This window comes from Asparagus officinalis, chromosome 2, assembly GCF_001876935.1.
Source record: "Asparagus officinalis chromosome 2, Aspof.V1, whole genome shotgun sequence".
Classification (NCBI taxonomy): domain Eukaryota; kingdom Viridiplantae; phylum Streptophyta; class Magnoliopsida; order Asparagales; family Asparagaceae; genus Asparagus; species Asparagus officinalis.
The window spans coordinates 19,344,047-19,370,315 of NC_033795.1; the positions used below are offsets into that span (position 1 = coordinate 19,344,047).

The following is a 26,269-nucleotide window of genomic DNA, read 5'->3' on the forward strand; positions in this document are numbered from 1 at the left end:
TCTTCTTAAAAGCCATCAGATGGCCTCAGATCCTCGAGCCATCAAAACCTTTAACGTTATCCCCCCCCCCCCCCCCCAATTAAATCGAGTTGCTGTTTTTTGCGATTCTCGATCGGATCTGATTCGATCTGATTTGTTGTTTGCAGAGCTTTTTCCCTGCGATGACGAAGATCGTGGGGACGCTGGGTCCGAAGTCAAGGAGTGTTGAAGTGATCTCTTCTTGTCTTAAAGCTGGGATGTCTGGTTAGGGTTTTTGAAATTTCTCGAACCGAGATCTCACTTTATTTATTTATTTATTTATTTATAATTATAATCAAGCTTTGATTTCGTCTTCGTTTCGTTGTTGGTTGGGTTGTTGCAGTGGCACGATTTGATTTCTCGTGGGGGGACATTGATTACCACCAGCAAACTCTGGAGAACCTCAAGATGGCTGTTAAGGGCACCAAAAAGCTCTGCGCTGTAAGTCTTATTATTGTTCAATTTTAGAGTTGTTTGCACTTTAATACCCTAAAGTTTTTACCGTCTGTAAGTTTGATACCCTAAAGTTCTATTTGTCAGTTTAATTTTGTTCGGGAATATCAGCCAAGAAAAACAAATTTCATCACCAAATTACAGTTTTTTTGAGTTTCGAGAAAGTGAGGAACAAAGTTAGGGCTTTTAGGGTATCAAAGTTAGAAAAGTGCGAAACCTTGGGGTTTTAAGGCGGCAGACTGAGCTTTTAGTTTTGTTTGATAGATCACTAATTTGGTCTGTACATGAAAGGTCTCCTCTTGATCTTTCGGTGTCTTGTCTGATCCGATCTTTTTGGTTCTATAAGGTGATGCTCGATACAGTTGGACCAGAGTTGCAGGTTGTCAACAAAAGTGAGCGTGCGATTTCACTTGAGGCAGATGGTTTTGTCACCCTGACACCTGATCAATCCAAGGAAGCATCCTCTCAGCTGCTGCCGATAAACTTCACCGGACTGGCAAAGGCAAGGACCTTTCATATGCAGCATAAAAATAAACTGTGTAAATAAGGCTTGTAATCGATTATGTCTCTTATATCGACAATTTGATATGGTGTTATAAAGCAACCAACTCAACCACATCATGCATTTTGTCTCTGCCATCAAGTTTTGCTTGTTAGTGTCAGATGTTTAGGTTTTGTATCTTTTCCTTTCCCATTTTACTGTCATTAAGTCATAATTCTTACTATACCTTCTATGAATTCCGTCTATTTTATGAGCAGATGATAAAAAATGTTTTAGGCACTTGATAGTGTATAAAATTTATAATTCCTGATGGTAATGCATGAGAAAAGAAGTAGCACAGTCAGTCAGCACTAAAGAGAAGAAACTTAAATGGTCCTCCATGTCATTGCCAATCACTTTCTGCACATATCCTAGGCCTCTCAGTTTATTAGTTTGCCTAAACTGTACTTTAGTTGTCAATTGTCATAATTATTTTGAACAGTAAAAAATTTTAGTTCCTATCGACTATAAAGCATGCATGTTCAATTTCTTTCACATAAATGACTTCAAGGCACTCAAGAATAATTACACAAAGCTAGATGGGCGGAAGTTTTCTGGTGTTTGAGAGTTCCCTTATAGTTAGTTACAACTCTTAGGCCTTGTTTGGTAATAAGAGTTAGTCTAGAGGTAAGGCCCTTAAGGGTAACTCTTACCTAACACAAAAAATTGTGACAGTTAGTGTGTAGGAACTAAAAGGGAGTATTGTCATTTTAGAAAATATTCATGCAAATAGAACTCTAATTTCTGGCAAGATTCTTTAGTCATACTTCCATGTGTTTAATGCAATAGGCCTAACTCATGATGGGACATAAGATTCTGTCTTATGCTACATCTAGAAATGCATGTCCAAGACAAATCAATTGAAATAAATGGGTATCACAAATAGTTTTTTTAAACAACAAATTGATAACTGTGGAGCAGACATTGCTATATTGAGATTAAGTTATTTTTGGCGCATTCAAGTAATATCTTCCACTTCTACTCCTTATTTTTTGTGCTATAAGCCTGTAGGAAATTCTAATGGGTTCTATTATTATCATATTATTTTAACGCTAAACTTGAAACTTGAAAGATCTCTCGACCCTATGCTTTTATGGCAATAAAGTGATAAATGTTGTCAGAATGCAGTGTATATGTACAACCAGTGTGCAATATGTACAACCAAACTTCATATGTTATTGAAAGTAAGAAGCATAATTTTGATTCATCTGGTCACCAGATTTGCCAAATAAGTTTCAAGACAGCTGCGGCCGAACACAACTTTTCTTACTATAGGTAATATTTTCTTTTCCTTGCAGGCGGTGAAGGCAGGCGACACTATATTCATTGGTCAATACTTGTTCACTGGAAGTGAAACTACTTCAGTTTGGCTAGAGGTATGACTATCAGGCTATCAATTACCCTGACCAGTTTAGATATTTAATCATCCTTATGGAAAACTTTCAGCAGAAAGAAAGTATGTTTCATCTCTGTGCACATTTGGTGGTATTACTTGCTAAGGACATGTTTGGCAAATGGCTTATTTTAGATAATAAGCCACCAAAAAATAAACTAGTGTATCGTAGTTTATTTTTTGGTGGCTTATAAGCCACAAGGTTTGACCAAGTTAAAGTCCAATATACCCCTCACATTTCACAAAATTCCAAACTCCATTTAACTCTCCAACCCTATTAAATGTTTTATGGTCATTTTGACAGTAATGATGGCTTGTAAGCCATCCATTTGCCAATCACTCTACTGTTGAATATTGATTATCATCAACTAGATTTACCAAACACTTTGGCTTATAATCCACTTGCTTTTAATCCATTTTTAGATTTTTAGATTATAAGCCAAGTGGATTATAATCCGAAGTTGCCAAACTTGCTTTAAGTTGGACACATTCTAATTTTCCTTTGTCAACTTATCACTTCAGTAGAAGTGACTATCTTGTTTACCAATTCACTTGTAAAAGTGAATTATAAGCCAAGTGGATTATCTTCCAAAGTCGCCAAACATGCTCTAAGTTGGACACGTTCTAATTTTCCTTTTGACAACTTATAACTTCAACAGAAGTGGCCTATCTTGCTTACCAATTCACTTGTAAAACTGATAAAATTTATCTGATATGGCTTTATTTCTCATGTTGCTTTCTTATGCAAACTCTTTGCCTTCATTCATTTTGCAGGTTGCTGAGTTAAAGGGTGATGATGTTGTTTGTGTGATTAAGAATACTGCTACTCTGGCTGGATCTCTTTTCACTCTGCACATTTCTCAAATACACATCAACTTACCTACACTAACAGATAATGACAAAGATGTAAGTATATATATGTACGTGTGATAAAAATTTACATTGGGTCGAATCACCGAATATTTCCAGATTTTAGAACTAACAAACCCATTCTGTTATTAAGCATTCTATTTCTGATACCACTCTTTCTTTCTGTTACATCGATAATGTAAAAACCCAGCATTTTAGCATGTTACCCTGGTAGTTAAGAATCCTAGTTTATGGAGGAAAGCATTGAAAATAAGAAACATAATATTTTTTTCTTCCTGGTCTCTTCCTTGCATTTTGCCATGTTATGCATCATAAGACTTTTGGAAGGATTGAAGAAAATTCCAAAAACCTGTGGTCAGTGGGATTGTTCTGAGCCACATAGCACTTTGACTATTATGGCTAGCCATAATTACATCAACTGGTCTATTTAAGTGGTCATGTAGGGTTTAAACATCTTGCTTCTTCTTTTCCACAAGGTTCACGCTGCTTATTGCTATTACCATACTGCTTTGTGATTTTCAAAGCCGTTTTAGCCTTTCAGGGTTTTTTAGTCTGTTTGCGTTCAATGTGCATGTGCCTTCCTGAAGGTTATTGGTCTTGGATCCTTGGTCTATTTATTGTGTGCCTTCTTATATTTTACTTTGACTTAGCTTTGAATAATGTACACTTTGAATAATGTACACTTTGAATAATGTACGAAAATCCTTGATCCTCCATACATGTGGAAATGAACAAAGATAAGTCTTGTTTTCTGCTAGCACTAGTCTTATCTACTGCAAATTACTGATATTTTTTTACCACAAACTCTCTAATTTTACATCATCAATTGTTTCAGGTCATTAGTAAATGGGGTGTTCGGAATAATATCGATTTCCTCTCATTATCATATACAAGGCATGCAGAGGATGTTCGACATGTAAGACACGTTCTTATTGGTTGGCTTTATGCATCTCCCTTGCGCATAATTTTTTTTAGCTGTGTAGTAGCAATGAATAATCAATATTCTCTTGTTGTATTCCATTTTCCTGCTGGAATAATGGGTTTCCTCTGCTCATTACAATTTAGGCGCGTGAATTTCTGTCAAAGTTAGGCGACCTCCACCAGACCCAGATTTTTGCAAAAATCGAAAACATTGAGGCAAGTTGCTTTAGAATCTTTTGCTTGAATACATCATTTCCTTATCTGAGTGATAGTTTTTCTAGTTTTCACTCACTTCTCCTCTTCAATTTTTTTTGCAGGGGTTGACCCATTTTGATGAGATTCTACAAGAAGCGGACGGCATCATTCTTTCTAGGGGGAATCTGGGAATTGATCTCCCACCTGAGAAAGTGAGAAACTTATCTTTGCATGCTAGATGGAGAAGTGAGAAGGTTGTTTGCTTTATGGCATTGTCTTGTGAACCTAGTATTTCATGAAATGTATTTAAGCATGGTTGGACATGCATCCAGGCATGGCTGTTACAAAGCTACCATTTACCCTGTGAATAGGGTGCTTGTCATGTAGATGAGCATGTAACACTATCAGGTGGCTCACAGTTTTTGCTTGCCATATTGTCTCTTTATAACAACACGCAGGAGAACTTTTTACCCTTCAAATACAAGCATATCTTGCTGGTAGGCAATCAAATATGCAAACAGTTCTTTTTCTTCATATGTCATCAACTATGATCACAGCATCCTATCTATTCTCATTTTTTTGCTTGTTTAATCAGGAGGATATACGTAGCAAAGTTTTGATTGACCTTTTGTACAAGGATTAGGAAGCTTATAATAGTTGAGAATGCACTAGTGTGAGAAATACAATCCAACATTGTTTTACAAAGCGGTCTTGGTGGCCGCTTAAACCTAATCGTACCTAAGCCGCTAGCGTAAGTCTTGGGAGCACCTAGGGGAGAACGGGTTGCTTATGCGGACTGTATGGTGCTGGAAAGAGTATGGTGTTGGAAAGGTGTATTGCTCGCTTAAGCATAGTAATGATTGAAGAGAGTTAGCTAGGTTGAAATGCATTGGCAATCAAAACTCTCTGCCTAAGTCTATCTCAAGTAAAACAGTGAGGATATGATTTGAATCTTCAAAAACGATCCTCCCTCTCTTGATGTTAAAAATGTCTGTGTGCCGCTTAAGCGTCCGCCTAGGCGCTTGGGCCCTGAGCGCTACGTATGGCACCTAGAAACGTCTAGCGCTTTCTAGAACATTGCAATAAAATAAAAAGGAGAGAGATGACATCTAGATTAGTAAACAAGATTGTTGATTAGCGGCTCACGATTGTAGAAAAGTCTTATTGCACATTTATTAGTCTTGAGGAAGAATTGGCATGATGTTTGTAATTGGTTTTGTATCATCTACGCTGCTTATGCGGACTGTATGGTGTTGGAAAGAGGTGTATTGCTCACTTAAGCATAGTAATGGTTGAAGAGAGTTAGCTAGGTTGAAATGCACTGGCAATCAAAACTCTATGCCTAAGTCTATCTCAAGTAAAACAGTGAGGACATGATTTGAATATTCAAAAACGATCCTCCCTTTCTCGATGTTAAAAACATCTATGTGCCATTTAAGCATCCGCCTAGGCGCTTGGGCCCTGGGCGCTACGTATGGCACATAGAAACATCTAGCGCTTTCTAGAACATTGCAATAAAATAAAAAGGAGAGAGATGACATCTAGATTTGTAAACAAGATTGTTGATTAGCGACTCACGATTGTAGAAAAGTCTTATTGCACCTCTTTCCTCTTTTGGCACATCATTTTTGCACACTAATATTTTAGTTATTGGAGTAGCAATTTAATTTCCTTTGCTATCTCAGGTATTTCTGTTTCAGAAAGCTGCTCTATATAAGTGTAACATGGCTGGAAAGCCTGCAGTTGTTACTCGTGTGGTTGACAGTATGACCGACAACCTAAGGCCAACTCGTGCAGAGGCCACCGATGTTGCCAATGCAGTACTTGACGGTATATTCTGATGCTAAAACAGTTTCTATAGAATTGTTGTAGCTTGTTTGACATCCAGGCAAATTACCAATGGCATTTTAGTTCATCTAATTTGTGCTACATCTATGTCTTAAAGCCATAACATGCTTGTCTTTTTAATTGGGCTGTTTATTGTATTCAGGAAGTGATGCAATTCTTTTAGGTGCTGAAACTCTCCGTGGGTTATACCCAGTTGAAACCATTTCCATTGTGGGTAAAATTTGTGCAGAGGTAAGCATTGTGCTTTCTGTTAAAAAACGGTATTTACTTATGCTTGCTTTATGGAGAGCTGAGATGACCTTCTGGGAATTTATGATTGTGTTACTTAGAAAAGTTTACTTGACTGTGTAGCGCTTTATAGGGCTAAATGGTGTATTCTCTTCTCTCACATTGGGATTTCGGAATGATCATTGGCTATAAATTACGTTTTCTACTCAGTCTTAACTTCTATCGTGACGTATCCAAATGATGGTCAATTATGAAATTAAGGCACATGAAAACGTGCCCCGGATCTTAATAACAAGAGAATTTGCAGAGCCAAACTCTGATGTGTTCAATAAGCCAATAATTTTCAGATATGTGATCCATAGATACTTTTTCATAAGGATATGTTATTATATGATGGTTTCATTTGCATAAATCACTTAATGTGTAATGCTTACTGAGCACATGGGAAACTCACCTTGAAAATAAACACAATTTCAGATCGCAACGACTCGCTGGATTAAAACCGGCATGCCGTGGGGATGTGAACACAATCGTTGGCTGCAGTGTATCTTATCTAGATAGTATATTGGTAATAAAGTGGTCATAAATAAAACCATCATATAAGTATATAATAAATAAGTCTTTTGGATTTGGAATATAAAACTGTTATGGATGATATATCTGGATCCTGGAATATGCTTATTGAAAATGTCAGGGTTAGGCTATGCAAGTCCTTTTGTTAAGAGGATTTGTGCCCGGCCGTGACATGCCTTAATTTTATAATTGATTGTTTGTCTTGGTTTTGGGATTGACAGTAGTCCATCTACATTTAGTATTTATAATCTATCTACATTTGGTAATTATAAGTAATATGAATTCACGCAAAAGTGAACAGTATACGATATAGAGCGGATTCACTTACTATTCTCTATGTGAATGAAGATTCATAATACAGTTTAGGAATGTCCCGAAGCTGTAATGATCAAGTCATTGACATTCTGAGTCAACTAAACTTATTCCAGTTTCCATATCTAATGCAATTTGCACCAATAGTTGTCAATTAGGATAGCAGATTATTGCATAAGCCTACATGTGTCCTATTAGTAAATCTCTGTTTCAACTACTTTTATGACATGCAGCAAGTTCTGTTTTTGGTTTTTGTCGCTAATCACTTTTAAGCACATATTTGTAGGCTGAAAAGGTTTTCAACCAAGACCTGTACTTCAAGAAGACTGTGAAGTATGTTGGAGAGCCTATGACTCACTTGGAGTCTATTGCTTCATCCGCCGTATGCCTTTTCCCTTTTCCATCTTTCATCAGCTTTTCATGTTTTGTATTTTGTGCGTTGTAACTGTGTTAGAAGAACAGGTTATCTACAATATGATTTGTGGAAAGTTGCTCTCGTAGATTTTGCTTATAATCATGTTCTTACAGGTGCGTGCTGCAATTAAAGTTAAGGCTTCTGTCATTATTGTCTTTACTTCATCCGGAAGGGCGGCAAGGTACTGCTATAATTGGATACAAATCAAAGATAGATCTTATTTTCTCTAGAAGTGAAAGTTGTAATTACTGCACAAGTAATACGATTTTATTTGCCAGCTCCTGAATATAGGAAAGAAGTCTTGATATTTTTTCCTTTTATGCAGATTAATTGCGAAGTACAGGCCTACAATGCCTGTATTATCAGTTGTCATCCCTCGGCTCAAGACAAACCAACTCAAATGGAGTTTTAGTGGTGCTTTCGAGGTAATGGACTATTTTCAATTAAATTAATGTTTAACAGATTTGGCTTTGTTTTTAAACTTCCTTTTTTGCATCATGTACTTTGGTTTTCCCATTTTATTTTAGTGGCTTAAGTATCCATGTGGCGCTACTCAACATTTCTCTTTGCAATGACTATATTAATATTGTATCTCACCATAAATGTTGAAGATGGTTTTGAGTATGATTTTCTTTGATATTTTTATTTCTCTGAATCGGTATCAGAATAACTGAATGTTCCTGTTATCTTTATTGAATTGGCAGGCTAGACAGTCACTTATTGTTAGAGGGCTTTTCCCAATGCTCGCGGACCCTCGTCATCCTGTAAGCTTATTATATTCAATCCTGCTCATTAATATGTTCGATGGCTAGTTAATAGTTGCTTATTCTGGTGCATTTTGTATTATATCCTGATGGGATTGATCTCAGTGGATGAACTTGCTAGGTATATAAGATTTGTACTATTAAAGAAATAGGATAAAAAATGAAGTAAAACTTTGAAGTAATGAGAATTAAAGATGAACATGAGTCAATACTTTTGTGTAATTCTAAAGAGTAAGGAGGAAGAACAAAAAGTAGCTTCTGAAGTTTTACTCGAGCTACAAGCATGAAATGACGTGTGAGCCAAATTATTTGAATGAAGAAGAGAGAACAAATGACATTACTGTAGTGAAGAAATGCTCTTGCTGTAGAAATGGAAAGAAACACAATCCTGAAGTCCAACCAAAACCATACTATGTATATGCATAAACGGAAGTGGACTTGAGCAAGCTATGATTCATTCGAGGTGGACTACAGACTGTTATACGTCCAGTTAATAAAAGCCCTGATGGTATTGTTGAGAATCCATTCAAGTTTGGCTCAGGAATTTACCAAATCCATGGGAAAGGCAGCAGAGATAATTTTTTATAAATCAATGGAAAGTCTAAACTCTAACCTTAAATATCCAGAGTACTATATAAAAAAGTTCTTTCAGGGTTTCCCCTGTAATTAAGAACATTAGAAAACATTTGAGAAAATATTAGTTGTATCAGGAAATAATATGCGCCTGGTGATAACGACAGAATTCCCTCCTTCCTTTATCTTTTGCTTGCGCACTTGGCATCATGCGGTGCAAGCAGGCAAATCTCCAGCTGTGAAAGATGATGGGACCTGGATCATAGGGAAACAAGCAAGATAGGAGATCCCACAACTTTTTCTTCTAAACTCAACTGCAACAATCATGTTCTTTAAGTAATCTGGGTAATTGCTGGTTTAGCTTGTCTAAGTTAAATTACTGGGTTGCTGGATTAGATTAAGCTGTCATCATGTTTGATATTTTATCGTCACTTCTAACATCATTTTCTGCAATCACTACCAAGATTTCTTATTTTAAATGTTTTAAATAGTGACTCGAAGTAGAAAAATTTACAACAATGCTCAAACCTACTCGCCCAACTCTGACAACTCCCATCTCTAGCATCCTTCCCCTCCCTCTCCCTCTCTGTCACTTAGAAACACCCCACCATGTTCGCTAGGGACATTATGTGCTATGAACAACTTCTGCTCAGTCCTGATCATTATAGCATGATTTGTATCGATATAGCATGATTTTAAGTTTGGTTGTATTGTCATTACCAATTTCTTAGATGAGTAACTTGAAGCTGAGCAGTAATATTCTTCCGGCCAATGGCTAGAGACAATAATCAAGTAAAAAAAATACATTTTGCCTTTCTTCTGCTTCCATTTGATGATAGTATTAAGATTAAAGTACTAGAGAGAAGGTAACGAGTTGTCTAGGAGAAGGTAATGGACACCATGGGCTGGTAACTTGTGCTGGCAATGTTTGACAGCGATCTAGGGTCTCTATCTAGATCCTTTCAGGAGATTTAGGGTTGTGATTTCCACTGAAGATGGAACTGAAGAAGAAACAAAGTTAATATTCAGTAACCCTACTCTTGTTGAAGTAGTTACAATAGATTATCTTGTCCCCACTATGAAATATGACTTGCATGTAGCTAACATGTTTTTCTTCCAGGAAAAATTCTGAAAAGAATAAAAGAAGATACTCATCCATTTTATTGGTATTCGCGATATTCTTGTCTGTAAAGCTGACAAGTTTTATGTTGTGCTTGTGTAGGCTGAGTCCACGAGCGCCACCAACGAGTCAGTTTTGAAGGTTGCTCTCGATCATGGAAAGGCCTTTGGGGTCATAAAGTCACATGACCGAGTCGTCGTTTGCCAAAAAGTAGGTGATGCTTCTGTGGTGAAGATCATTGAGTTGGAAGATTGATAACTCTAGAGATTTGGCTGCAATAAAGCTTTTTTTTTGTTTCTCGACGCTGAAGGAAAGCAGGGTAGAATGCTGAATGTTATATTGTGAGGTTGTGCTGGCAGGGGCACAGACCTTTTACATTTGTATGTAGATGCTCATGCGTGGTTTTACTGGGCATATGATTGCAACAATGACAACATGCAAACTTCTGAGATGTGCAATAACAGTCTCTTTTTTGTTCCTCATGCTCTAAATATTTTTTTCTTGCACTATATGAAATGGGCAAAATGCTGATGGCTCGTATGTTTTTAGGCAAGCGAGTACCAGTTCATGATATAGAGGTGGTTTGTTTTTAGTGAAAATTGCTTCTAGCCCCTAATTTCCTTTCAAGTATTCTGCTGCCCTCCCCCTCGACTTTTTCAACGTTCCTAAAACCCCCAACAGCAAAGCCATAATTTCATGAGTTCCAAAACACAAAACCCAACACGTAAACTTCACAACCAACTCGTAACCTTAACAACTAACTCGTAACATTTAAAACCAACACGTAATCTTTCTTCACCACCAACTTATTAAGTGAAATAACAACAATATATAAATTTACAAACTCTACTTTAATCTCAAATCATTGATTTAAAAAAAAAATACAACAATATGTAAACTTAAGGGGATTAGCGACGCAACTCGTCATCACCGTCTTCAAGATCCCAGTTTTCTTCGGCTCATGAAAGAATGCCGGGAAAGTTTCACCGTCGATGTTGACGCCGTTGGAAAAATTTGGAGGGAACCCCAAACCCCAAAAAAAAACCCATTTCAAATCATCACAGTAACATCATGAAAGAGAGAGAGAGTATTATGGTCTTCACATATTTTTAACTCTTGGGTTTTGTGTTTTGGGGCTCAGGGAATTATGACTTTACTTTTGGGAGCGTTGAAAAATTCAAAGGGGATACTTCTAAGAAAATTGAGGGCTAGAAGCAATTTCCCCTTGTTTTTAACATTGCTAGCTTCAGAATGCTGTCATGTTATTAGAGAGGTGTCAAATAGCTGGCAACATAGTTGGTTTGCTAATCACTCGCTTTTCTAATTTTGTTTCCCATATGTTTTTAAATTTTCAAAACCAACTTATTTACAAATTTAATCGCAGAAAACAACCCATTTCAAATTTAATTGCAAAAACCGACCTGGTTTCAGCCCTGGAGCTGAAATCAAGTCGTTTTTTGAAAATTTTTATCCGAAACTTCACGGGAGTTGAACTCCCGTGAAGTTTCGTAGTTCAAAATTTTTTTTTTGTACTGGGAAACTTCACGGGAGTTCAACTCCCGTGAAGTTTCGAAAGTTTTTTCACAAAAACCGACCTGGTTTCAGCGCCAAGGCTGAAACCAGGTCGGTTTTTGCAATTAAATTTGAAATGGGTTGTTTTCTGCGATTAAATTTGTAAATAGGTTGGTTTTGAAAATTTGTCCTATGTTTTTTTGTCTCGTTGCAGTAGCGTGCGACAATCGCTTAGGGGGGTTATTGGTTGAGATATTTTGGGGGATAATGGGATAATTTTAGGGATTCTATTTCATAGTGTTATTCATTGGGACAATAGAACAAGAATAATATCTTTTTGTGTTATTAGTTTTTTGGAACATTAGTGAGACAATTACACCACTTGGGATAAAATTACCCCACTCATATACAAAAATTTTGTCCCAATAGTAAAAATTTACCCCATCCTCCATATTGGAACAATGTTGTTCCACTTTGAAGGCAATTGGGATAATTTTAAAATATTTTTGTATTACTTAACTAATACATGCAATTATATATTATAAATATATGACATGATATATAAAATTTAACATATATTAATATTTTAATGATATAATTTAATAACATATATTAATAATATTATATAATAGTAATTATAGTATAACATATTTATTATAATATTATATAATATTGTAATAACATATATTAATAATATTATATAATAACATATATTAATTTTTTAACAACATATATATAATATTTTAATAACATATATTAATAATATTATGTAATATATTATTATATAATATTAATTAGTAATTATAGTATAACATATTTATTATAATATTATATAATATTTTAGTAACATATATTAATATTTTAGTAACATATATTAATATTTTAATATAATAATATTATATAATATAATATAATATATTAACTATAACATGATACCTTTTAATATATATTATTGTAATTATCATGTAATATATATATATGTTATATTATATTTTAATTTTAATATAAAATTTTAAAATATTACATTGAATAAAGTAAAATATTATAATATTTTATAAAGTACATTATATCCTATGATACTATATTATAATATATTAAATTAAATAATATATTATTAAAGTATTATATTATATATATTATTCATATATTATATTAATTATTATATAATGTAGCATACTAATATAATGTTAATTAGTAATTATTGTATAACACATTATATTTTTGTATAAATAAAATAATGTATTATATTAAATATAGTGATATTATATTTTATTAATTATTATATATATTATATCATGCTAATATAATATAATATAATACAATATAATAATTAATAATATTAATTTATAAGTATAGTACAATATATTATATTTTAATATAAAGTAAAATAATATTTATATTATAATAATATACAAAATAATATACTAAACCAATTGAATAAGTTAATTTAGAAGTAATTAATAGATAAAATTATATTTTAATAAGGTGCCACATCATCAATTATCCCACATGAATTGTCAAATCAAATGCTCAAATTATCCCATTATTCCACTTTATCCCACCTTACCCCACTCAAAATATCCCAAAAGGGTAAATTTGTTCAATTTGAACAATTTTCCTACTTGGCCCCAATTTGTCCCAACCATAACCCCCTCTTATAACACACCATTCTGGTGGTCGTATTTTGGTAATATGATGATTTGATGTATATCAGTTTAAAATGGACAACCACAAGATCAACTTTTGTTTGAAACTAAAAAAATAATAAAACAAATACATTTGTAAACACTGCCAAGATAATTTTTTTGAATGATAATACTTTCAAGATAATTAATCTCAATAATGAATAAGTTGAGAATGAATAATAGCATTAAAAGTCATAATTACATAATAATAGCTTTATTCACGAAAGATAGTTTATGAATGATTTTGTTAAAACTTTTCTTTTGATTAATAATGATTGTTAAAACTTAATTATGGTATTTACCCATCACGGGTGGACGTCCCATTATGGCTCTCACCATCTTGAGTTCGATTCTGTGCATAATTATATTAAAAAAAGTATGACAATTCTAGCGAGGCGTTGTTGTTATATGAGAATAACAGATATAGCTTGCTCAATAAGAAGAAAAATAATAAAAAATAAGAAATAAGAAAAACTTGTTCATTTCCCCTTTATAAAGGGGATTTTGGGTTTTTATCATATTAGACCCTCCAAAGCCTTCTTTAATTGTGAACTAGAGTCCCAAATCTTCATTAAATTATATCTAAAATCTTTTCAGTTCTTTCTAAGGAGACTCCTAGACAGATTTCATACAAATTTTTCTTTACTCATAAGAAGAGTAATTATAGTCGCACATACTAGCATTAACGCACGTACAACCGACACTAAAATTTTAATTATTCTAATTTTTATATAGAAAATAGTCATTTTCATACCATAAAGTATTGTAGATATTTCGAAGAGCTTGTTATAATATTTATTCATTTAATATGTGATATTTTTATTTTAACTTATTCGAAATTGGTTATGACATTTATATTGAAATATATTCAAACTCTAATTCCTTGTTTTGTTGTATATATTTACATGGAAAAGAGTTATTATTTCATACTTGTATCTTTTATAATATATACAACATAATATATATTTAATTAGTCAGCTCTATGGTACGCTTTAGAAAATTATAGCAATAAAGAAAGAGAAAAGAAAAGAAAAAGAGAAGGAATTTTTTTTTTTGTGTGTAAAATGATCAAATCGTCCTAACGTCTTTAGTCGGATGAAGAGTAACTTTTTGATGCCCTTCAAACTTTTCCTACCTTCACCAATGTTTTAAGATAGTAGTATAGACAATGAAGAGCATCCTCCAAAATAACTTTGAGAGGTGCGGGGGTTTAATGTAAAAATATAGGCACTTGAGGCCTAAGCTATAATTAACAAATATGTGGAGGTCTTAATATGACAAAAACCCAGCGGGGGTTTAAGGGGAAACCCTCCCCAAGAGCGCTCCCCCAAAATTTCCGCCATCGGCCATGGAAGAGGAGGAGGCGTTGAGGGTTCGCGTGGTCTTCGACGATCGCAAGCTCCTTACAAAGCCTCAGAGATCGGAGGGTCTGAAGCGGTGCTGGCTTCTCTTGAGGAGGCCATCGATCTCCACCATCTCCGACCTCGCCTCTTATATCCTCACGAGCTTCAATCTCAAGCTCTCCTGCCCCCATGGCCTCCTCCTCTCTGTAAGTACTCACACAAAGTAACCCATTACAGGAAAATATAATGATCTCCCAAGTTATTGATGGTAATTAAACTAACATGCTTCTGGTTATTGAGGAAAACCTTGTTATTTACACACACACACGCACGCATGCGCATCTACTATATTTTTGAAGGGGAAAGTTCTACGGGACATTTATAAGACTGCCAATGCTTTATGGATCAAGATGTTGCGCAAATTAAAGAACATGTTTAAAAAGATGTCTGCGGCATGAATGCTAATGTCACGACGGTCTTGTGCATGTGCACTAAAAGATAGGGTAAGGAATGAGTGGTTCGTAGGAAAATTAGAGGTTGTTGCTATTCAGGATAAAATGAGAGGGTATCTACTGAGATGGCTTGGTCACATACAACTGAAAGCAATAAATGCACCAGTTAGAAGAAGTGATAAGATTATGGTTAACTGGGGTAAACATGACTAGAGATATAGATATATTAATGATTAACTTAACGGAGAAGATGTCTCATAGCAGAAATGAGTAGAAGAATTGGATTTGTGCAACTGATTCCAGAAATTTGTTGCAAAGGCTTTGTTGTTTTTGCATACTATGTACCATTAGTCTGCATTATTATTTTTTTTTTTGAATTTTTATATAGTTTGTATATAAGCATAATGAAGCATAGGACATTTTTTTTTTATTGGCGGCCGCATCTGATATAGAATTGGTCACTTTGAGCTGTGGATCTAAACGAGCCCAATTTGGCAGAGAACAACTAGAGGAAAGTACTGGCATGTAATGTCAACTATTGCTTATACATGCAGATATTTTGAAAGAATATGCAGATTACAATTTGAACTCTTGACTTCCACAAGCATTAGCAATATAAGGTTTTTCCCCCCTCAACTGACGTCTGACTTTATTACCCATCCGAAGAAATGAAATAATCCTGATAGAGCTGACAGATGCTAGCATCATTGCTAGAAGCATAAAATGCCTTTCTTATGAAGAAAATATTATACCTGATTTTTGTCTCCATATTATTCACAAGATAATGATCAGGACTCTTTAGTCCCCAAGTAGTATGTTCTGAGTAGGTGCAGTGAGATTATATGCAAAACAGTGCAAAGGATTTGAACAAATGAATGAATGAAGCTATCATTAGTTTCTCATGTTTGAGGAGTTTAAAATAGATCAAGCAGCACTCAAAGTTTTAACCTGTGGATTGAAAAATCAACCGCTAAGGTAGAATGCCCTTAGAATTTCAGGGGTTTTGCTTGATTTCCCTTTTTATTTTGAGGGAACTAAGCAGTAAGGGAAACGATCTGATCACGAAACATAGAATTTGATGGTGCTTCAATGAAAATTAGAATTGAAATGGAGAGAGTTTTGTGTACCAGAACATCACAGCTTATCTTATGAAATCACGACTCAGGAATTATATTTGATATCTTGTTATTACGGAGTTTCAGTTCACTGGGGGTTATAATACGTTTATCAGGCTGTATACATAAAATCAAACAACATGCAATGCATTATCTATGTTAAATGTATGTGAATGCGTGCACATATGGTACAACTCTCAGCCTTTCAGAATCATCACTATATTACTGCACACTTGTGTGTGTGGGGGTGTGTGTATGGAGTACAAGAAGGTCTTCGTGACTTGCTTGTGTGAGCACGATCTTTACTTTCTTGCATGATGTCCGGTTTCAACGTGAATAGTTTCTGGCATTATGATTGTACGTATCTACGTATGCTTACATGAATGTGCACGTGGGGCACATCAACATGTTCTCTAACTTTGTCACTACAATGATTATATATTTCCCATGTACCTTCTACTGTATCGTGTAGTGTAATATACATCAACTAAAAAACGGTTTAGAAAAATAATGATGAGGTCTATATTTTGTCTGCCTTTCATGCTTCTTTATCTTTTAGTTTCTATGTTGCAGATGGATGATTTTGTTTTACCACCTTTTGAATCAACATCTATTTTGAAAGACAAGGACATCATCAGGTTGGTTTTTTTTACACATTTAGATTATTATATTTTTTGAACTTGAACTTTCTATTTATTTTTGAATGTAGTATCGTTTTTGAAATCATAATGGTGTTTTGTATTGATTTTTAGATGTTCCATAGTTTCTTATCTTGAGATTATGCTGCATGTAAAATTTGCATTTGTAAAGTTACACCGGACACAAAATCCTTTCTGGAAATCATCATGTTATGAAGTCTTTACTACCTTTACCACCTAGATAAATTAGTCTAGAGGGTTTGGGGAATTGATCTTCAATTACTTATGGAGATTGCATAGCTAACAAAAGGATGGATGCCAGTACGCAAAATAGTATGCCAAATAATCATCAGGTCCTTTGCTGCTGAAAATTATCCTTGGTGATTTTTCCATAGGTCGATTTCTGACCTCCTCCTTTTGAAAACTAGGGAAGTCTGTCATTAAAATTTTCACAACTTTGAGTTGTGCTCCATACCCAAATATTTTAATATGTAAAATTTGGATGATGATTACCACAAGGATGGCTTTGCAGAAAATGAGCAACTTATGATGACTTGCGATTTATTGCATAAGCTCGTAGTAGTATTAGTCAAGAAGATGGCAATGACAAGTGAGGTTGAGTGGTTAGCGGGTAGAGTTGGTTAGTGCATTTGTTGCCCTTATAGGATAGTAGTTTCAAAAGTTTTAAGTAGTGCTCACCTTATAGTCACTTGAAACAAGGTTTTTTTTTGGAAAGAGACATCTCATGTATATTTTGTTCTTTGATCCCCCCCCCTCCCCCCAACATTCTGAAGTTTGTATATAAAGCACTAGAATCGAAACTATTTCTGGCTTGCAAAATCTTTTCTCTTTCTTTGCTATTGTCTTCGTATATGAATGGATTTATGGGCTTATAACAAGGTCCTTGCATTAAGTCTTTGCCTCTTTGGTCTTTGCATTAGTTGGGAAAATTTAATAGGCACATCTTGTGATTTTAGTGGGTTTGTTTGTCAATGGTTTCATGTTAGCTGCTAAGTCTAGTGTCATGACTTATGATAGTTTGTAAGGTGATGAATAATGGAGGAGTACTGGAGATCGGGTTTACAGGACCTACTTTAGATAATTTCGGAGAAAGGCTTGATTTAGCCTTGAGTTGGATTAGACTAGTTGCCTTGGTTGACCATTGGACTTAATCTATTTATTTGATTCATGTTTAATTTAACAAGTATAGTGCCGTGCGTTGCTCATAGACATAAAAAATTGGTTTTTTCCATCTCTATTATCTTTAGGTTTCCTTAATCAAGTTAGGCGTATACTGGGTTGTTTGTTACTAAGTCGTATAGACAGTGTGGAACTGAGATTTCCATTCAGTTAAATCTTTTTAGGTGTATATATTTTTTAGAAAAGATAAACTTGATTATAAATATATTCTTTTTGTTGTGATTTTATTTTGATTAAAAATCATATTCCAAGCAAATATTGCACGATCTTCCTTACAAACTTTTGTACTACGTAAAAAAATAATTCAAGCAAATATCAGACAGCGGAAACAAATGTAAATTTAAACAAAAGGCAAGAAAGAGACAAAATTTTAATTAAATAAATTAGAATTAGAACTTAAAAAGAAAAGAAAAGAAAGAGACTTAGGTTGCTCTAAAAATCTACATAATTATTAGAATTAGTTCTTTCCATCTATTCATCGGAAAACCCATTTCTTTTTTCCTTCTCCAACCCCTGTCGCCAAGTTGCTGCAAGAACTCATGTTGCTGCGCAGTGAGGAATGCATCATCTATCAAGAGGAGAAGACAAAATTAGGAATCTTTACTTTTTTTTCATCAGATTCATATATACTGAGAGAGAGAGAGAGTGAATGTTAGCATCATAGTTAGGAAAAATAAAGGAAGAAAAGAAAAGAAGAATTCAAGGATATCACGATGAAGAACTTAAACGAATACTCAAGCAAACATCAGATCATGTAAATGAAATAAAATCAAACTAAAAGTAAAATGAACAAATGTAACTAATCGTAAACAAAATGCAAAAATGTCAGAATAAAACTAACCATTCATATTCCTCTCTGGTGTCATCGCGTTATGTGGAACCAAGCTTAGATCATAATAATCGATTAAATCTTTATCTACAGTATTATGATAGGGAGATGAGGTTATGATAATGGAATTTGAAGTGGTTTTGATGGGATTAATATGATTTAAGTGGGTGTAAATGGAGGGGTTATAAACCCATGATTTATTGATAAATTATAGATTATACACGTATAAAGGAGGGATTGCTATGTCAAAACTTTTGATTGAGAACTTTTGATTGAGAGTGCAAAAGAGGCAATCAAAGGTTTTGACATAGCGATCATCTTTTATAAGTGGGATAGGGATAGATATAGATTTAGATTGAGTCATGTTAGTTTAGTTGCTTTATACATATTGTTGAGCTTACTTGCTTTATACATATATAGAAACTCTACAGAAGCTTTGTGTTGGAATTTGAGATTGAGTTTTTGATGAAACTTTGACGAGTGCATGTGATTTGCTTGGTCTGAGACTGAAACTCTAGCCTTAATCTATTTACCCTATCGCCACTTCCTCTAAAGTACCAGCCTCCCCTTCTCCCGCTTCTTAATTTTCCTGGAGCAGCACAAATCTAGCACCCTCACCATCTCCCTCTTCTTTTTTTTTCTTGCAACATGAAGCCTGCCTCCTGTTCTCAACCTGAAATCAATTTTTGCCCTTCCTATCTTCCCATTCTTCCCTGGAGGATCATTTCCAGTTCACACCCGCTATCATCCACCACAACTTGGCCGAACTCCTTCCCAAGCCTTTAGTCCGCCGTCACCCATCAGCACTGACCCCACAATCCACATGCACCTTAAACAGTTCTAAGTCCCTATCTTTCCCATCCAAAATCCATCAGAACTTTACCAATCCTACATCCAGCCCTCCTACATCAAAATCCATCATTAAGTCAGGTTTCTTCTATTGAAAGTTGTGATTTTTCCGTCCCTATTTAATTTTCCAACTAGTACCCACTAAGGAATGTTAAGGAAGTGCAGTGGTGGTGTTGGTTTCCAATATTTGTTAGATGTGGAGATGGAATCTACACTTCTGACATGCTCATTATATTTGTAAGGGATTGAGCTTTACTTTGTAATATTGTTGTTTCAGTATTGGAGTGTAAGTATCTCTCGTTTTCCGTTATTTTGCCCTATACTTTTAGTTATTCTATTGTGATGTCTAACATAGTTTATTTTCATGCTTTACTTGGTGCATATATTATTTTCGTTATAGACTTTGACTTTGGAAAAAATGTATTATATTCAAATAGACAATAAATTGAATATTCAAACAAATGAGCCTATTTGATTTGCGGTGTAGTTCCAGAAATCACACTTGAATTTCTGTTCCTTTTAGTTTTCCACTAATTGCTGGCTTCCTTGGACCATACAAACAAAAGTGTTGCAGTTGTTTGAAACTTTTTATAATGTATGAAATTATTTGCTGCATCACTTATCTTCCTGGATAACATAACATCTCAGGTTGATATTTCATCTTATTCCGTTCCTTTTAGTTGTCCACTAATCACAGATTTTCTTGCAACTATAAAAACAATAGTGTTGCAGTTGTTTTAAACTTTTTATAGCGTATGAAATTGTTTGCTGCATCACTATCTTCCTGGATGAAAAAAAAAACATTTCATGTTGTTTTTGATGTGTTGGTCTACGTATACACTTAGACATACCAAGTCCAATATATGCCGACTCTGTCCTAATGATATAAATGTTATTTGTATCAGGGTCAGAAAGAAGGATGCTATAGTGATAGATGTGATAGAGCTTGGTGATTATTCATGTCAAATGCAGTGTTCCGGAGTTCTGGAGAAGCAAAATACAGTTTCTAGTGATAAACTTCTGCCAATAAGAGAATTTGGAGAGGATTCAGGTTGCGAGACAAAAAATGATAAGGAATTATGCACACACAATGAGAATGCTATCCACACGGGAACAAAATCAAAGAGAAAAATTAAACATCCAGATGGAATTGAGGGCTCCAAGTAATCTTTCAAGATTTTCTTTTAAATATAGCTAACATGCATAATTTCTTTTACTAATTTCAAAATCCAAGTAGCTTTGTATTGCCTAAGTTTTGCCACACAATTTACTCCAGATGTTTACAGTTTCTTTAACCTTGTGCTCAGAGCAGCATACTGCCCCTTAAAAGTTTGATATCAATTTTAATTCCTATAACAAATCTATCTTACCTAATTTTGTAGTCATAAGATTAAATGTTGAGAAATATTGCTTCTTAGCTACACAAACTAAAAAATGCATGATGTGGAAGGTGGATTTAATACTGGCAGATTCTAGGAGTATGGAAATCACTTTTCCTGTCGAGAGTTTTCCTAGGGAGGAATTTGGCAAATGATTTACAGGGTTTTCTTGCTTATGTACAGGCGTGATTTTTTTACTCGGGTTCTCTTGCTTATATACAAGCGTGATTTTTTTACAGGGTTCTCTTGCTTGTGTACAAGCGTGATTTTTTACTCGGGTTCTCTTGCTTATGTACAAGTGTGATTTTTTTTATCTCTCAAACACTCATGCTGCTAAATTTAGCTTATCCAAATGCATTGTTCCCAAGTCCTTGCGAGTTCACCACTATTTTCTTCCTATTTTATTTTCATTCAGCAGGCCATAGCTGTTGAAAAGGTTCAAAATGGTGATCTAATCACTGACTATGATCTGAAGGATGCATAAATTTGAAATTAGATATTGAAATTCGCCATATGAAATATGGCTTCGTAATTATAGGTCTATGCTTTCCAACAGGCTCAGACTATTGTTATTTACCCTCTTTTTTAAAAAGTATCTTCTATTAAGGGTCAACATACAAAACATCAAAAGGGACTCTGAAGAAGAATTGAACTTTACTTCATTTCAAATGTTAGTTTATATGGCTTAATCAATGGTGTGACCTCAGTTTACCTTTTGAGAATCTTATCTTTAATTTTAGCCAAGTTAGATACTTGGAGGTCTATGTTTTTTGCTAGTTTAGAGAATTAATTGTCTATCTTTGAATGTTACCCATTTAGAGACTTGGCAGTCTGGATTAATTTCTCAACAATTTAGAGACTTACTGGTCTATGTTAGATTTTTTTTCCAATTTAGATACATGATAGTCTATTTTGGATTTTTGCCAATTAGGAGACTTGGCATTCCATCTTGAATTTTATCAATTGATATATTTGACACTTGACAGTCTTATCTTGGATTTTTGTCAATTTAGAGACTTGGCAGTCTATCTTGAGTTATCATTCATTGTTTTTGTCTACATTAATAACTTCGGGTTCGTTACAGTTGAATTTTGGACTTATTTGTGCATTATTTTACTAGTTTAATGTTATGGAGTCTGCACAAATAAATTCATTTTTAATGGGCACAATTATTCTGTAATGTAATGACATGTGTGTGTGTGTGTGTGTTGGGGGGGGGGGGCCATTTTTGGATTTAGTTTAAGTGCGTAAAGGTCCATGGTTTTATTTTTTATTTAGTTTAAAGATATTCCTGTCCGTGAACTTTTTTAGAGATATTCACTTCCTTTAATTACATATTTTTTAGAGTAAGTTTTGGGATATTCCAGTCCGAGATCTCAGTATTATTTTACAGATATTCTTGTCCACAATTTGATTTTCGCCGGTAGGTGCCAAAGCAACCCTAAAGGGGTCAAAGCAATCAATTAATTTTGTGTGGGTATCGAAGTGTTCCCATGGGGGATATAATATGAGCGTTGAAGCATTCCTGAAGGGGGTTGAAGAAATCCCTTAAACCCATATGCTTTGGGGCCTGAAGGAATTCCAAAGGGAACCCAAGCAATCCCATAACTTTTTGGTCTCCGAAGCATTCTCGATGGGGGTCAGAATCATCAGATCAATCCCTTAAATGTGTTGTTGTATGTGTCCGAAGGGATCCCAAAGGGAGCTGAAGCAATCTCTTACCTATATGTCATGGGGAACTCCAGAGGGGGCCAGAGCAATACTTAAATCTATCTATATAGAGCAACTTTTAAACTGTAATTGGAAGAGAGAAGGAATAAGAAAAATAACATATCTACATATTTTCTAGAGAATATGAGTCTTTTTTCACTCATGAAGGAATCAATAGTCTTGATTGATTCTGTTGGAAAGTTTGCAGAGTTTTCCCTTTTTATATTGTTTTTTGTTTTAATATGATTATTTTTCATGAAGAATAGACATGGACATCCAATATGGACATAGTAAGATGCAATATGGACACCATTGATGCACAAATCTAAAATAATAGTTTTGAAATAGGAAAAAAGAGAACTATTCGCATCCACTACATGGCTTCCGTCTCGCCTCTTCACAATCAAAGTGTCTGTGTGCTGCATTGTTTTGCAATATTTTATTTAAATTATCAAGATTTAAGGAGAATAAGAGGTTTACCCTTATTTTGTTTATCTATTTTGCTTTAACTTTTTCACGAATGCCTTAATTGATAACAGATATGGCATGTCATTTGTAAATCTGTTGTCTCGTGGCATTGTGAATTTCATCTGATACAGATGGGATACAGTATTTTGTTTTGATTTGTTATTGCATGTCTGATACATAAAATATATCCCTTTTTAGTATATTAAAGCAGCAGCTCATGTGCTTGTATTTTATACAATATGATAAATGGTAACCCTCATTTCATCTGATACAGATGGGATACAGTATTTTGTTTTGATTTGTTATTGCATGTCTGATACATAAAATATATCCTTTTTAGTATATTAAAGCAGCAGCTTACGTGCTTGTATTTTATACAATATGATAAATGGTAACCCTCATTTCATCTCCAAGGAGCCAAACACAATTGGTGACGTGGAGGAAGATACTGCTGGCAGAAATGAAGATATCCATTTAGGGAAGACCTTAGAGTCCTCTAAAAGAGGCAGCTCACGGAGAGGTTCACATAAGAAAGCTGAGATGCCCTCTCGAAATGGAAATATTGTTTCTCAGCTAAAAGATAATGTTGCACAGGGGACAAGTTCTGATCAAAGGGAAAAGAGGTAAGCTCTGTTTGTAATCAATTGTCTTAATTGTGTATAAGGGCTTACAAGTTTTCATTATTATTAACCGAAATATGAAACAAATATTTGCTTCAACTTCTAATATCACTTGCATTTAAAAGGAATCATGCAACAACTACTAATGAGATAGTAAACATCACGTCATTTTTATGTTTGAAGCTCGGGATGCACCTACCACTAGTTAAAACTGGGATAGAAGCTTTTATTAATTAATTACAAGTATAATTTTTGTATCATTATGGGGAACTTTTCTCCTTTAATCGTTAGCATTATTGTATTGTTTTGAACTATGTAACCTGTTAGAAAATCACAGAAAACATTGAGCTGGAAAATATGCTCTTCATATCATCTGGTAATTTTTTTATACTTTACAAGATCGATTCCTTTTGTGACTGATGATCTTTTATATGATCAACTGATGAAATCATTGTTAACAAATGCAAGCCACCACCCTCAATTTTTCTCACATTAGATGAAGGGATATGGGGCGATTTCTCATATAGGTTTAAACAGATCTGATTTTGTTGCATCAGTTGTTTGCCAGTTGTACAACTTGTTAGAAAGAGTCGACTTTACATAGTCTTATGCATTAAATGTGAAAAGTAAAAGATTTGACAGGTTTGTTGTGGTTTTTTGGGACTGCCGAGGTACCTCTAGTGAAGAAAATAATCGGCATTAACAAATGCAAATAACTGGAAAGATGTCCTTTTTTTACTTTCTGATATTTAGTTGCAATCAAACTCACTGATAGTGAAATATTTCCAACTTTTAATTGAAATAATACACTCTAAGTGGTAGTTTCTTCAAATGACACCTCTTCAATGGAGCTGCATTATAGTTCTTGTAGACGTAGACAGCAATATTTCTACATACATTTTCAAAAGGAATGTTATAGTAACTTTGAAGGATATATACTATTGTGATCGATATTTGTTTAACTATTTAAGTTTGTCTTCTTTTCCTTTTTTTTCGTGTCAAAGGAGGAAAAAATCAAGGTTGACCAGCACTGAAAAATCAATCCGTACTGCTGAAGGAGCGGAAAACATTTCTAGAGAGCAGAAGCAGAGCAATAGTCAGAAGGAAGTCAATGTTGCAAGAGATCTACATATGAAGAATAAACAATCTGGTGAAGATGGAACCCACAATGCAGAAGTTGCTTCCCAACCTAGTGATAATGTTAATAAAAATCATAGTTCCATGCTAATGGAAGAAAGGTACATTTAAATAGACACTTGGGATATTCTGATAAACATTATGTTTTTGCAACATCAAATTATCAGTTAAACTTAAACCTGCGTAATTCAACTAAATAATCCAAAGGTTCCCCCTCTTTCATTACAGCGCCAATACAATTTACAAGTTACGTAAAGTTCTGTTAAGCATTTACAGGAGTGGAAAAAACAACATAGATTAGAAGAGAGAATTATCTGACAAGTGTCCACTTATCTTGGTGACATGTACGATACCAGATGTCTCCTTTATCTTAGGTGTTCATGAAGCATAGCTCTATTCTGTTCTAAACTGAAAATCCTTCTGGCAGATGGCAGGTAGGTGTTTGGTATCGCCTGTCTACGACCTAGCCATCCTCAAATGATTATAACTATTCATGAAGAAAGTTTGGGGAAAGAATGCATGTACAAGATAATTGAAATGCGACCATGTTTCATGCATTAGAGATTTTATCTTTCGTCTGATATATATTTTGATACATCTGCAGTACATTTTGACTTAGAAAAATATAAATAAGTTTCTTATTGGTATCCATTGAGTACAAGGATCCAAGTACTAGATACATCTCCAGTCTGGGTATGCTTTTACCTAATTATTCATGAAGAATACCTTTATTCTCTTCCAAGCTTAAAATCATTCCAACCAATAGCTTGTTGCCTGCTTCTCTAGTCATACACCGCCATTATGGCTTCATTTTAGTATTCCTGAAGGGCTACATAGTTCAAGACAATAAATAATGATATTATTTAATGATGGAAAGCTTCCTCAATGATATTGTTTAATGGCGAGAAGCTTCCTCATTCTTATTAAGATCATCTGTTAACAAACTGTTGTTTTTTGTTACCTCTTAAATAAGAAGCATTGAAGAGGTTTTTTTTTTCTTCTAAATTTTGGGATTCTTTCTGTTCATAAGCATGCATTTCTAAAATTTACGTGCCATGTGGTGTCTACTTAGTTCTTTCTCCGAGGCTTCTATTTCCCTTAAGCATGG

General features: G+C 34.4%; 2 protein-coding genes across 2 annotated transcripts in view; both read left to right on the forward strand.

Moving 5' to 3' along the window:
- On the forward strand, window positions 1–10,706 carry LOC109830452 (pyruvate kinase 1, cytosolic). Its single transcript, XM_020397706.1, has 16 exons — window positions 1–50; window positions 147–243; window positions 362–459; window positions 818–973; window positions 2,311–2,388; window positions 3,180–3,311; window positions 4,111–4,191; window positions 4,341–4,412; window positions 4,514–4,603; window positions 6,077–6,221; window positions 6,382–6,470; window positions 7,639–7,734; window positions 7,881–7,948; window positions 8,093–8,192; window positions 8,472–8,531; window positions 10,327–10,706. The coding sequence occupies exons 2-16, from the start codon at window positions 162–164 to the stop codon at window positions 10,477–10,479; spliced, it is 1,500 nt and encodes a 499-aa protein (XP_020253295.1). The 5' UTR covers window positions 1–50; window positions 147–161; the 3' UTR covers window positions 10,480–10,706.
- The window catches only part of LOC109830909 (coilin-like), an 18,186-nt gene continuing 6,631 nt past the window's right edge, over window positions 14,715–26,269 (forward strand). The window contains exons 1-5 of the mRNA XM_020398266.1: window positions 14,715–14,970; window positions 16,905–16,969; window positions 20,753–21,010; window positions 23,755–24,027; window positions 25,029–25,262. Of these exons, the coding sequence (XP_020253855.1) occupies window positions 14,770–14,970; window positions 16,905–16,969; window positions 20,753–21,010; window positions 23,755–24,027; window positions 25,029–25,262 (1,031 nt within the window). The 5' untranslated portion in view covers window positions 14,715–14,769. The remainder of the gene's footprint in view (window positions 14,971–16,904; window positions 16,970–20,752; window positions 21,011–23,754; window positions 24,028–25,028; window positions 25,263–26,269) is intronic.